The following is a 14,982-nucleotide window of genomic DNA, read 5'->3' on the forward strand; positions in this document are numbered from 1 at the left end:
AACTATAAAATTTAAAAAGGTTGGAAGATTAATTAGTGATTAATTGTTCAGCTCCCTAAAAATTCAAATTTTGTCCTTTTTTGGTTTTACATGCCCAAACATTGTGCGGCGCAATGAAGTACAGAGGGGCACTTGCTGAACGGAGCACTGCTCTACGGGAAGGACTTGGCTGCTCCCCCAGCAGCTTGCCAGTGCAGGGGCCGCCACGTGCATTTCCCAGCAAGCGACTCGCAAGCCCCAGAAGTGATTTCTACAAAAGGAAACCAAGCAAGAGGCTTTAAGATTAAGGGATGGTGAAGGAGGGTCTCAAGGAGCTGGTAAACGGCACAGGCAGTTGCTCTTTTCCTGCTACCCTTGAATACACATTCAAGGAAGAGGATTACAAGGTGCTTACAGGTACCACCCAGGTGTGCGACTCGTGCTCATTTAGATCATTCATTGCCCTGGAGTATCACCCTTAACCTTATTCAAACTCTTCCTTTTCCAAATTGTACATTTGAACACCACAAAACACATTAACTACAGTTTTAAGGCCCCACTAGATAACCATTATGCATGATCACATACTGTCTTCTACATGCATTCAACTTTATTTTACCAGGTCTTCAACTTTCACCTTAGAAAGCAAGGACATACTAAGCCTCTACTAAGGTGCATGTCTACACTGGGAGGATAACTTAGCATTTCAAATGCCTTTGTTTAGTATTACTCTATTTCCTTTTTTTTAAGAAAAAAAGCAGGGGAATATTTTTCTCCAATTCTTGCAAATTTTCTTAAATAGTCACTGAACTCTTTTTAATTAATTCTCCTAATAAATCCACTTTTTTAATAGAAACATAGTACAATTCTAAAAAAATTGTGACAAAAGTTCCATGTATGTGAAAAAAATAACTTTAATGAAAATTACAGATGCATTATAGAGAAATAGAAATCAGCTAACCTCAGTGAGAAATAAGCTGGAAACACCCACAAAAGGAAAGAAAGAACTCTTTTGCCATTTTGAGTTTATAAAGCAAGACATTTATAGCTATTAATCTGTACACATACTTGAAATGGTATCAGCCGAATGTGGGTCAGATTAATGCTTAGTGTAACTCCTACCATATTTATGCTGTAATTCTAATTCATATTTAGCACTCAGGATGTGTTAAACTTTATTCTTATAGTGTCAGCTTAACACACTTAAAATAAGATCTCACTGCAATTGTACTCCATCTCTACAGACTTTCTGACTGCCTAAAGTGAATAAAGTAGCTAAAGTCTAAATAAAAGTCATGTCCATTATGTTATGCAGACAGTTAGTAAAGACTTTGACTAGTCTGCTTTCTACACTCTTACTAAAATTTACCAAGTATCATCCATCCTCCAACAGAAACATCAGTATTTCATGCGGTGCATTACCAGAAAAGTAAGAAGCACATCGTTTTACAATGAGGTAGTACCTACTGAGGCTGAAGAGAATAAATTTAGTTTAATGACATCATAGCTAGGTCACTACATGTACGAATATGTTTCTTTTCTTTTGACCATCTTTTATACATTTTTTCATCTCAAGCTAGCACATCTTTAATTCATTTTAGAGAAGATAGTGTGCAAGAAGAAAAGGCAAGTGACAAAGTCAGTTCATGTCGAATCACTAAGATGTTTGGCTGGCAACTGACTGTTTCTCACATTTACTATCAACAACTCATAGTCTTCCAATGGATAAAAAGAATTTCCATACAATATTTTATGTGCAAATACCAAGCATAAAACAGTAACTTTCTGGGGGGAGGCAGGGTAAGGAGGAAGAGGAGAGCTGCAGAGAAAAGATGCCTGTGCTTTCTTACTGTTACATTCAATTTAGGAATTTGCAATTTTGCTGGCGTAGGCATTCAGAAAATTTTAGCAACTGATTTCTGCAACAATAAAGCTATTTTTACAAAAGGGGAATGAAAGGGAAGGTGGGGGGAGTGGGAGAAGCAAGGAAGCAAGTGACTTTATCACAGGAATTAAACTATGTTTTTCTAAAATCTCCAGAACACCTAAGCCTGCAGCCGCAGCCACAGCCGCCCTAAGAAGATCCCACAGAACCATCCGTCTCTGCAGCTACAAACACTAGATAGTTCCAAGGAGGGAATCCCATTTCATCAGGAATCATTCCAGATTTCAATTTTCTTGATTGGAATATCAAAATACGGTGTTGCAATCTGACTATTATTTTGCCCTATGATACGAGCTTTTTATAAAATAATCATGGATGTCAAATAAATAGCAACTGGAATATTGGGATATTAAAAATGACAGCTTAAAATAAGAGCAGTTTAAAATAAATGACTGTTACAGAACATACTGAATTAAGTTTCAGCATCTATTGTTCTATGTACAAAGTGAAAGCCTAAAATTAAAAGGAGAAGAGGGGGATGTTTAATTGAAAAAATAATTAAAAACCCCTACTCATAGAACAATATAAGAAAATAAAATATTTTGTAGCCTTAAATGTATTAGAATTAATACAGCAATTAGAATAAATCTAATTGTGAGCTGTTTTGCAATATAAAGATAACTAGAATTGTCTCAATTTTTGTTCCATCCAGAAAAACTCTCAGAAGGCAAGCTATGATCAAAAGAAACCATGAAGCGCAACTTAGTTCACATTAGGATTTTAACTGTGTAAATACATATTTAAACAATAAAATATAATGGTTGTAGCCTATTCTTTTACATCTACGTATTTTTATTTTCCTTTGTTCACAGTAAAAAAAATCCCATCCTCTACGCAATTCTTTCTGGTGCTTTTTTCTGGCTTTTGAGCTGAAAATATTTTTTCACAATATTTTGATGATTTATTGTTGTGTGATATAATGCTTTTAATTTTTTTTTTACTTATTGATTTATTTTAAGATAGAGGCAATATTTTCTTTCTAAACCTCCCTATTAAAAGGGAGGTTTTCTCCCTAAAACTATTCTCACAAGTCAACATATATGGGATAGGAATTTGTATGGGAAGCCCTCAAATGAGGCAAAAAACATAGGTAAGAAATAATGCTATTTCACAAGATGTCCACATGTCTTTTCCACAGCAGTTTATTGTCTCCACGAACTTATAATTCACCCTCCAACAGTGCTGCCTGAAACAGACCTTGCACTATTCCACCTTACTCTTAGTATTAGGGCGGTAAACTAAAACCAGCTACAGTCACAACCGGTACTGAAAAGTAACTAGCGCTCAGGCAAGGAGTTTAATGGTGTTTTCAAACAATTTAATGGAGCTTTGACAATTTATAAAAATTAGAGAGCTGATGATCCTGAAGAGAGAAGAGAAAGCTGACCCAAAAATGGTAATAAAAGCATGTACGAAAATAAGACTCCAAATACAACGGTTGTTTCCTCTTACACTTTTATTAGGCTCTATTTGTACTACTAGAAGAGCATACTACGTAAATACAGATTTGTGTGTTTGAGTTCTTCTGAAGAATTTTCAAACAGTAAATCCTATCCCAGCACACACATTAGAATTAATATTAGTATGACTGGACTACGAATGCTCTCCTAGGATGGCAAACAGCACTTGGCTTTCTCCCTCGTGCCTTTGATGATACAGTCCCCAGCAAGCTAAAACAGAACCAAATTTGCTTCACATTCAACTACACCACAGAGTCACAGTTTGGAACTTGGTTATAACTGCGCTTCAATACAATACACGTTGCGGAAAGAAATGCTGTATTACTGGAATTTACAATTTACTGAGTAATGGGAACTCAAATTATTTCTTGGCAAGCCCTTTCATATTTTACATTGCCCTGAGTGAAATATTTGTTTGCTTTTTAAGACCTCTAACTGTTTGTCTCATGCAAGTCCTGCACCTGCCTTCCTCTTTCACAGTTTTTAATTAATTCTCCCACAGTAATCAAAATCAAAATCCCTCAAGCTGAAATATCCTGTCCTTGTCGTGTCTTGTAATGATCAATACACACCTTAGCCATATAAATACACCAAAACTACTTAAACTAATTTATCTTAAGTTATCTAAAGCCACTTGAGTGACAGCTGTTATTGATCTGGATTGCTGTTTCCCTGGCCTTATTTATGACATGTTGCAAACACTGTATTGTGCAGCTAGAACTGGTCAGGAATTGGAGAAACATCAAGAAAAACTGAAGTTCCTAACTCTATGATATCATTAAAAGATTCAGAGGCAGGATAGAGGTGTTTGTAGGATTGCTAAGAGAACGCTGTAGCTGGCTTTCAATAGTCCAGTGACATTAATTTCCAATTTTTAATAACATGTTCTAATGGAAAGGCAATCATTTCGTATCAATGGTACAAAGAGTACAAATATCTGGAACATGAAACAATCCTCTTGTTCCTAAATATAATCTCCATATCTGGTTAGGAACAAAGAGAGTTCCAGGTCAAAACCATTTATTAGTATTACTCACAGAAATTCACTATATTTACAAGATTATTGTTTTCTGACAGGACAGAAAACTCTCTCATCTTCAATTAAGTAAAACATTATCTTCAAGCCCCTCCAGATCACCACCCCAAAAGCATCAGACTGGAGGTAGTGCAAAGTTACACTGCACATATCACCCCAACCCTGGCTTTGCAAAATCCTTGCGTTCAGTCATAGAGAACTGTAAAACTCATTATGGCTTAAAAATGGCATCTGAAAAGGCCGAATCAAAAAAAGACACAGAGAAAAATGGCATCTTAAACTACTAATCAAAAGAAACATTAGTAAGAACAGGCACTCGCGGCTCTAGCCTGCAAGCCGTTTCCCACAGTACTATTCCCTTCCTCCAGGCACTGCAGACAGGTCAATTCCAGAAAAGAAAACAGCCTGGAGGCATCAACGCAGTTCATGCATCAACTGCGTGTACTTCACTCTTACCTACAGATTTTTAAATTAACAGCAAACTTTGAGAAATGATGGTGGAAAAACAAACACACACCCAGGAACTGCAGGAACTGAACTCTGGCCCCCTGCATTTATGCACATCCTCTAACCTGATCACTTTTACACTCTCTGGCTCCTATTTTTTAATGCAAAACAAAACAATTATTCTTTTGCCTGTAAAACCAAGCAAAGCCCTGCTTGCAATCGTACATTGCAACTCCTGTGCCAGTATTAGGAGAGTTATTAACAAAAGCCTGCACACTATTTGGTTGGCAGGCACGTTAAGACATGAAACACATCTTCAGCCCACAGACCAGTCCCACTTGCCCAATTTCAACCTTCCAAACTATTTTTAAACTAGCACCTCCCAATTTACTGTTGCAATTGCTTTTGTTACAATAGCAAAAGACATTATTGCTTTCCCTGACTTTCAGAAAGGGCAAAGCTTCCTTAGGTTTCATGAGGAAGTAACAAGGAGGAAGAGACCAGAATCTCAGAAATCACCACTCAAATGATAAAAGCTCCAAGAAGTTTTAATAAACTTCTTTTGTTGCATTTCAGATATACTCAATACTAATTTCCACAAAGATGCATATAGAAGATTTATTTATTATTAGGTCGTTTTTCCTCTAAACTTCTGAGAGCCACTGGGCTAGGATTATTCACAAGAGTCTGCTGAGCAGGATTTAGCCAGACAGTGCTTAAAAATACTGAATGCAAAGTAAGAGTATCATGATTTCAAGTGCTGAACATGGCTGCAGAGCCAATTTGACACTGCTGCTTTACATAACGTTTGTCTAAAGGACTTATTTCACATCAAGCATTTGCACTTTCATGCGCTCTTAGCTTGAAACACACAGATTTAGGAAGCTGTCAGTTATTTCGGGTTTTCAGCTTCTCAGCTACATATCACCCAAATCAAAATCCAAAAGCCTGCTTTATAACTTCTCGGCATGTACCGCTGAACGCTGCCATAAGGCCATCAGAGAAAATACTGAAAATGCCAAGCTCTAGAGGGCTTAGCAGAATATGCCCCTGCGCAACCTTGTCATGTTCAGTTATACAAGGTAATAGAGCAACGCAGCAGGCGCTGCGCTTGTGCTCGCAGCGAACAGCTATTATTTGTGGCTTTCATCAGATCGCTAAAGGTTCAGCAAATAAGAACACCCACCCAAACGAGCTCCATCTATTCTGACTTTGCTCTGTGTATTGCTCTGCTGACTTTTCAAGATCTTTCTAAAGGTAGTTTTGAAGAGTTAGAATACTCGGAGAAGTCAAATAAGCTGTTTGCAGCACTCAGCAGCCAGCCCCAAGACTTCAGCTTTAACACTAAACGGGAGGGGGGGGGGGAATCCATAAAGCAAAACCTGTCAATGATGCACGTGCAAAGGCATTGCTACAAACAGAACGTAGAAGTCCCTTTCTCTCTTAAATAGATAAAAAGCATCATGCAACAGCAGCAACTCTCCCTTTTCCTAGGAACGGTACTAAAGAGGCCAGGACTCGGAAGCTAAATCACAGCAAACTGACAGTTTTCTCCACAGCCTGCAGAACGCTCCCAAAACCAATTACAGGATTGTGCACTGTGTACCTGACCCCTTACATCACGTTGCTGTTTTCACAGCAGTATCTCAGGCAAGATTTTCCAGTGTAATACCTACTCCTTTTTATATTTTAGTCTTTAAACAATGAGAGGACTGAACAGCTACTGGAATATACAGTTTTAAAGGAATATTGATTTAATAGGATTTCCAGGTTTTTTTTTCATTTATTTTATACCAGAGGTTTCATACTCTAGATCTGTTCCATTGCATGAAAAGCATACATTGCCATATTTTTTAAATGAGAGACATTTTGTTATTGAAAAAAATTGCAAATTATAAATTAGGCAGTAAAGTTACAATTCATATTAGTTAAATTGCACAAATTACCTAGCTTTAAGTTCAGTTTCTTGATTGGATAGCTTATGTTACTGGTGGTGTGAAATGCAAATAATTAATATTAAAAATTAAATGAGCAATTTGAAATTTATATCTTGTATTGGTTAGTTGATAACACAGACATAATGTATATATATATGTGTGTATCATATGTACTTCTCTTTTGCACAGTACCACGACTTGGAGTACTGTGATAATATAAATAACAACAGATAGTCAATTAACATTCTATCTGAGTTTTTAAAAATGTTGGCTTCCTTCTTTCTTTCTTAAAGCTGTATTAGCTCCATATGAAATAAATTCAGCAGTGAGCAATGTTTGCATTTAAAACACAGTAACTAAACAAAGTTTTTCTTCTTGGTCCAGAAACTTTGCTGTATGTAGCTTTTAGCCAATTACATTTCTACCTAAATAGATGCAAATGATTCCTCATGTAGAAAGTCCATTCTGCTAACGTGAGGAATTCCAACTATCTCAAGAAATGGTAAGAATGGAAGATGGTCACCATTGAGCAAGACAGTGTCCAAAAAGAAATTAATATTTCACAGAGGAATACCAGCGCTAGATTGCATTCTTGTGCCTGCTTTTGAGCAAAGATGCTCTTCAGCGAGAACTTGAAATTTAATGTATCACGTTCATTTTATCTTAAGAAATAATTCTTTTGCTTTGGGGGTTTACATCCAAGAATCACAGTCAAGTCTGGTAGATACGGCTATGCAGCTGCATTTAGGCTCAGGATTTGTACAGGCCTGAAAAGGAGCAAAAAATTAATCCCAAATATGCAAATAAATAAATAATTTCAAAAATATATTTTTACATATATTTGTTTATGTATATTATGAAAAGACATCTCAATGTTTCTTCAGGAAAATGCATTACATTATTTACAATGCTTCCCTACATACCCATTTTAGTAGGGAAGAATGGGTCAAAAAACCAACTCTTGTCAAATCTATGCCTATAAAGATTTTCTCTACCTATGTCTTAATTAGGTATGTTAAGTAGGGCAATTAATGTGTAAATATGCATAAATTTATTAACAACTCATTTAAATTATTAAAAACAATTATCTCAGTGAACGTCTGCTAAATGGAGTCCTCTGAACATTTACATAAGATTAAGGGCTATCTTAGCCATTAAATAAGCACATTTATTTTGGCAACATGACATAAAGACAAGTAAAACTGCCTTTGAGGTGCAGGTACAAAGTCCTGCCAAAGTCGCAACAGGGTTTTTTTTGGCTTTTTTAGAAGGAAGCTATGTAAACATTAATCATGAAAAAGAAAAAAAATACTGTATGTCGAATTCCCAGAATGATCCACTGCAAGCAAGGGCAGGCAATCTAGATTCCACTCATCACAGTGAATCAAATTTAAAAATACTTAGTACTTCATTATGTCAGTAACTGCTGGAAAAGCATCTACTTACATTCACACACTAATGGACACTGTGGGCTTATTTATACACTGGGATTTATGCAATCAAAAATTACACAGCACAGGTCCTGTTTCTCAGCAAGAGTCAGAGAGATTAATTATCCTGGCCACTGAGAACATGCTTAAGTGCTTGCTGCACAAGCCAAAAAAAGAAAGCAATCCCTGCCTTCACATCTTATACTCACTCTGAAAAACAAATGAAGTTAAATAGTTTTTCCTAAAAGAAAATATTCAAAGCTATTTACATCTGCCACTCATTTTTATGAGGTTATGCTCAACATCAGTCAGCTCTTGTGAACTTTCTGGGAGATGGGAAATTTCAGGTGTCCCAACTTCTGACTTGCATCTGAAGACAAAACACGTTCTGCTGTCTTTCTCCAGGTCCTTTTATTGACCTATTATTGGGAGTAGATCATTGCATTTGCTCTTAATATAACAATTGAGATAACTGCATTTGCTTTACCAACTGAACTGCCTTCTTTGATAACCCTGTTAGAAGGAACCATCTTCCAGCTGCAACAAGCAGGAGGCTGAACCACACAGCTCTAGCTTCCAGGAGAAATCAAGGTACAGGAGTCACAGCCATGCCTTTTTCCTACGTTCTTATCTAGGAAGCTTCTATATGGATTTTGTCTGCTGACATAGACGTTTCTTGTCATATTTGACAGCCACACTTGTCTGCTGCCTTGCTTGTGCTGCACAACCATCCTTCTCCACCTTCCCTTCTCCCCACCTCTTTTCCAGTCCAGCCACCTACTCAAGGGCAACAAAATGTTAAGAGCGCAACAAAAAAACAATCTAATTTTAAAATGTAAAAAAATATATCTCACTGTAATCTCTCACTGAGATCATAGATCCTGTCTTAATAATTAAGTGAGCTTCTTCCACACAAGGATTTAAGGATTTAAAAGTAAAGCAAATGTTGATGATACAAAAATCACCCATTGGCCAACTTCAGAAAAAGAGGTTTATGTATGCTGTGGCTTTTTTATGACACCTATCTCTAATTTTCTTCTTTTTACTTAAGAAACTAAAATCGCTGCCTTTTTTCCCCATAATTTTGCCATGTTTCGCCCAGAGAGGCTGTGCCATCTCCATCCTTCGAGGATTTCAAGACCCAACTGGATAATGCCCTGAAAAACCCAGTCTGAGCTCAGCGTTGGCTTTATTTGACTCTATAGAAGGCTTCCCAGAAAAGTGAAGGAAGTGGATTCTGGAAAGAGTTTTGAAGTTTGAATGGATGTGAACTGAATACAATGTTCATTAGAGTGTTTGCTAACTTAGCCCAACTATTATCGTCAATGTTTTGTTTCTGTGATACTTTCAAAATCTGTTTTCCTACAATGCTGATACAATCCATATAATGCTCCAAAGAAATAGTTGTGCTGTAGATCCTCACTATGCCAAATACATTGAGTTTAAAAACATTTCATCGTGTGCCATCCAGTGTTATGGTCCTAACAGGATAAATGCTAATAATCATTAGTTGCCAAAGCGTTCTGTCAACATATGTCTTCTAGATGACTGTTATTTTTGTGTGTGAACTATTTAATGATTCTACAGCAAGAAAGTGCACATGAGTAGGCTGTGCTAACAAGATATGAATTACGTTACCAGGATCCACTTCTTGAAGGGTGCTGAAGGGTGCAAGAAACTCTGTTAGGGATCTTCAAGAATATAAGCACAAGGTGAATAGAAAGAGTCTTGGAAGCACAATGACAGGATGATACCAGAGGTCCCAGTGGTATAAACAAAAGTATAAATGGTGAATTACTAATCACTAAAGAAACGCAACCTGGAATTCTGCGTAGAACCAATTTTAGGGCATTTGAACCTGTACAGAATTGTGTAACAACATATTGCCACTGTCCATGACTGAACAAGACTATCTTTTGGTTTTTACTTGACTGCAACAAAACTAACTAGCATCTTTGCTTCAGGTACAGGTATACAGAATTGATCACTCTGCTAAACTGTACTGCTATTATAAGGATTTTTTTATAACTATTATGTGTGTTGGCCTACTGCCAATTATTACCATCTATAACCAGTGCTTGGTTTGGTACCTTGTGCTTGAGCCTCGCTGTAATTCAGAAGAAAAACTTTTTTCCTTGGCCACTGATGCTTTCACTGGAGTACATCATGACTCCATGACACCTAAAAAATACCCTTATGGACATTCAGGGAAATGTTTTCTACTAGCTCAAGAACTCTGCTGGAACCTTCTTCAAAGTATCATATGTCCCTTTTGATATTTTCTTAAATATGATCTTTCTTAAATAATACAAAATGTTGTACGGACACAGACATTGAAGAGAAACCCATTTTTACTTACTCTAACAGTCAACTTTGCTTTACAGATTTTGTAATTTTATGGCGCTCTCAGTATTTAACCCTCCAAATGATTTCAGATAAGCTCATCCTAGGAACTGCCAACTCTTAAAAATTATAACTAAGATGAGCCACACGTCGTTCTTTTTTCTTTGCTTTTCTTCTCAGAGCTCATGCAGGACAAGCAGAATAAATATTGCCTCACCAAGCACCCAGAAAAGGCAGCATTAATGAGAAAGTATAGGAAAGTGATTTGAAATTTACACCATCCCCCTTAAAGACAACAACATTCAGGAGTTTTACATAGTAAAAGAGACGCTATAGATTTGATATCCAAACTTACTACGTGACAATAAATTCATTAAAGAGATTTTTCTGGCCTTACAGGTGACTAGCACCTAGTTCCATCCTGGAACATTTTTTACTGTTAAAAAAGATTCACTTAAAATGGAGCAGCACAAATGAATTCATCAAGATCTCTGCTATTACAATGAATCATTAATATCCCAGTGAAAAATTTATTGTGATGAATAATACATTCAAAATGATGAAACACAGAAAATGAAGCATTACTCTGCAATGTATCAGAGAAAATTAAAGTCATGTTATGGAATCTGGCAAGCTAAAAAAACAATTTTGGTATTAAATCTTTCTAGATGCATTACTTTTATTTAATTCTCTCACCAAACATTTATATTTTATTTAAAGAAAAAAAAAATATATATATATGTTAAGCAACAAATATTTTTCCTGTTGAATTATCAAGAAGTCCAAGTATACTCACTACTTTAATCACAAAATCAGTTCTGCACTCAGAAGGTCAATTTTTGTCTTTGATAACATTTATTGGAGCATATGTGACTGCAAAACATATCCCCATGTGTTACACCAAATAGCAAAAAAAATTATTTTTTCAAGACACTGTATCTATTGTATAGCATCCTTTAAGAGATTAGACAAATTAATCGATCAGATGAAACTTCCTTGATATTTGCACCATCATTCTGCTGGGCTGGGAAATTAGAAGAATTTAAAGTAATAACCATGTCAAAGCAAAAGGCCCAGAATAAAAAATTATCACAGGTGGAACAGTCTCTTCCATGGTCTTCAAATGAGCACAATCAAATATGTATTTGTGTTGCAACACACAAAAATTGCCCTGTGAGCACAGCTAGATTGTGGTAACCCAAATAATAAGCATGCTCTTCAGACAGGCTGCTTCTACTAGTCAGTCTTCAATGGTGGCTCAAAACAGAAAGCACAGCACTAGTCCAGCCAAAGGGCCATGACAAACCAGGGATTAAATTTCAAAGGGGGATTAAAAGAAAAAATATATGGTTGATAAAACTTAATTTCTCCATTCTCCTAGATAGACCTGTGTATACTACATCAAAGCAGGCAATATTATAACTGTGTGCTTACTTCATTCATGCTATTTAAAATAGTCAGTTGTACCTTAGAATTTGATGTGGATTCCAAAAAGCAAAGTCTGTTGCCAAATCCTTCCGCTGCAAGACACAGTTTCTGTTGCTCCTTATGGACAGTTGCAGTGCACTGCAGAACCACTTCATCATCCTAATAGATAGCAGAAAAAAAAATTAACAGTGGTTATGCTTTTTACACAAGAAGATTTCAGGAAGCGTTTACAGAGTCAGTGCTAAAATCAGGTTATCCACGAACACAAGAAATGAATCCCAGCATGATTTTCGTTCTCTAAATTGAGAAGGTAGGCAATTCAATGAAAATAACTGTAATACCTACATGTGTGCCTTCTTCTGTTTGCCTATCTTCATAACAAAAATCAGCACTAATGTATGAGATGCAGATGTTATGAACTAAATCATTCTCTTAATACTGCAAAGATGACGTCAACAATCCTAAAAAAACCTGGAGCAGATCCTTATTTAAATTCCAATTCTATAAAGTAACATACCCACAAGCTGAAGAATTTGTTTGCATAAAAAAGACTTAATTAATAACAAAGTAAAGTTTTGCTGCAATCAGCCTATTTTCTAGGAAAACTTCTCTTTTTAAGAATCCTACAGAAATATTAATGAATATATGACCCTGTGCATCTTGCTCATTTATTTATGAAACAAAATGACAGTTTCCAATAATAAATTTCACATAAGCAATAATGAAAAGGTCTTATATAACACTGTAAATAAAAAGTAATATAATAAAATTGTGCGATGAAGAATGCAACTGAAGCAAAATGAGTATGAAACTGCATTAAGAGATTATAATAGTGCATGCATGAAAGCAAAGCTTATTTACCCCCAAAAAATGGTTTTTTATAAGCAGCTGTTTACACAGAGGCATTCAGAAAAAATCATCTGCATTAAATAAATGCCTGAATTTAAAATGAACTGAGTGATTTTAAAGTAAAATGAAGGCACTAGTAAACACTCTTTTTTAATTAGATTGGCCTTTTATTTGGCTTAATTTAGTTCACCCTTGTAATTAAACTAAACTGAAGTTTATTTAATTCTGAAAAGAACACCTGCAGAAAAGATTAAATGGAGTTTAACTAGTCACTTTAAAAATTAATTCATGTTCCCTTTTTTAACTGTCCTCATGTAGCAAACCCTAACCCTAAGTTTAAGTCAACCATTTTCCTTGTACACCAGCAAAAGTGCCTGATTTGCATGTTCCTTATGATTCAGTGTGTTACAGAGACAAAAAGCAGTAACTGCTTCCACGCAGACATTAAATCCCCCAAAACGTTATATGTGCAGCTTACAACATACAACTGTAATTATGTAACACGCTAGTACACAGCCAGCTACGCGACAGCGTCAAAGCTAGAGCCTGCACATCATACGCTTAGATGTACCTGACACGACTGAAGTAAAGAATGGGAATTCTTGTTTGCAGCAGCAAACACTTCATCATTGTGTTCACTGCTCAAAAACTTTCATCTTTATGCAAAGCTGGGGTGTATGCACAGCATGAAACCAAGACCTTCTGACTATCATGTCTATCTGTCTGCGTGTACTTCCAGGGCTTGTGCTAATGCATTTTACATGACGGCATGGCCTCTGACAAAATTTACAAGTTTCTTGAAATATTTTAGTGGGAATGAAAAATCCCCAAAGGCTGAAATAAAGGAGCTGGAATTGTTAAGGGATCTCCTGTGCACTCTTTGTAAAAGTAGTATCTATTAAAATGCGTTTCTTAGTACTTCAGAGCTGGTTCTTTTTTCCTAATCTTAATTCCACTTGATTCAAATAAAAGTTTATCTCAAGGTTAAAATAGTAGTGTTAGATTGTAACCATATAAATACAATCTCTCCCTCCTTTTCACCTTGTTCCTTCTTCCTAAATAACCATTCAGGCAGAACGGCAACCCCGCTCACCACGCCACCATCGTGCATTGGGCTAGAATCCCCCCCAAAAGGGTCACTGGGGAAGATGCCAGCATGGCACTCCTCCAGAGCCAAAGGCAGACAAAACAGTAAGACTACTTTCTACTGTAATCCACCATCTTTAGGAAAATAATGCACTTTTGTACTACCCCATTCTCCACCACTGTACAGTACTTTGAGAGAAAGTCTGAGAAGTGTTCTAAGTGCCCCATCTCTAATCACCACTCTGCTAACAGCATTAAAAATACATTGGTTTTAGGTAAATCCTTGATGTAATTAACTTTAGTTAATGATCTAATGCATCATATCCTTCCTTATCAAACTGGCTACAAACCAATTACTGCACTATCAGCCATGTGTCACATAGATGCCGACTGCTGCAGGATTAAGGAAAGGAATACAGCAACTGCTAAATTACAAACACATACACACACAAACATTCTCAATTCATTTTACAAACATTTTCTCCTCTTTTGCTGTACAGCAGGGTATACAGCATACTGCATTAAACACATAGCTCATAAATAAACTTTTTTTTCAAAAAAATGCTTACTGATTAATGGTATCAATGGCCCTCCCATGCCTTTCTCAAAAATTCCCAGGTTGGCAGGACATGCTCACTGGTACAAGAAAGCAAGTCACAAATCATCTGGTTTGACACATTTTCTTCAGATTGTGTTTAGATGGTCCTAATTCAGGCTGTAGTGATCATGTTATTGAGCTTCTCCTAGTAGTGGAGATGGATTCGATAAAATTGACATGTAAGGGGTAAGAAAGGTGCAATACCTTTGCCAGGTTAAGTTAAAGGCAATTTTAGATAATTATATATACCCAGCTCTAAGTTGTTCTTCATTTTTGTGCGCATCATTAGAGAAAAATCCACTATAAACTCTATCCTGGATTCAGTCTTCAAACATTTGCTGACTACATGTTCAGAGGACTCCTATACAAATGCTACCTGATTGTGCTGTAGAATTATATTAAGGTAAATAATTCCATATCATTTCTTTAGAGGAGAATAGTAAG

The 14,982-nt window shown here is 36.3% G+C and overlaps 1 protein-coding gene across 5 annotated transcripts in view; it reads right to left on the reverse strand.

The window, feature by feature from the left end:
- Positions 1 to 14,982, reverse strand: part of RYR2 (ryanodine receptor 2) — a 444,114-nt gene that overhangs the window by 308,735 nt on the left and 120,397 nt on the right. For all 5 annotated transcript variants that reach the window (XM_062572155.1, XM_062572154.1, XM_062572153.1 and 2 more), the window contains exon 2: positions 12,045 to 12,164. In XM_062572155.1, the coding sequence (XP_062428139.1) occupies positions 12,045 to 12,164 (120 nt within the window). The remainder of the gene's footprint in view (positions 1 to 12,044; positions 12,165 to 14,982) is intronic.

The sequence above is a fragment of the Rhea pennata genome, chromosome 3, assembly GCF_028389875.1.
Source record: "Rhea pennata isolate bPtePen1 chromosome 3, bPtePen1.pri, whole genome shotgun sequence".
Lineage (NCBI taxonomy): Eukaryota > Metazoa > Chordata > Aves > Rheiformes > Rheidae > Rhea > Rhea pennata.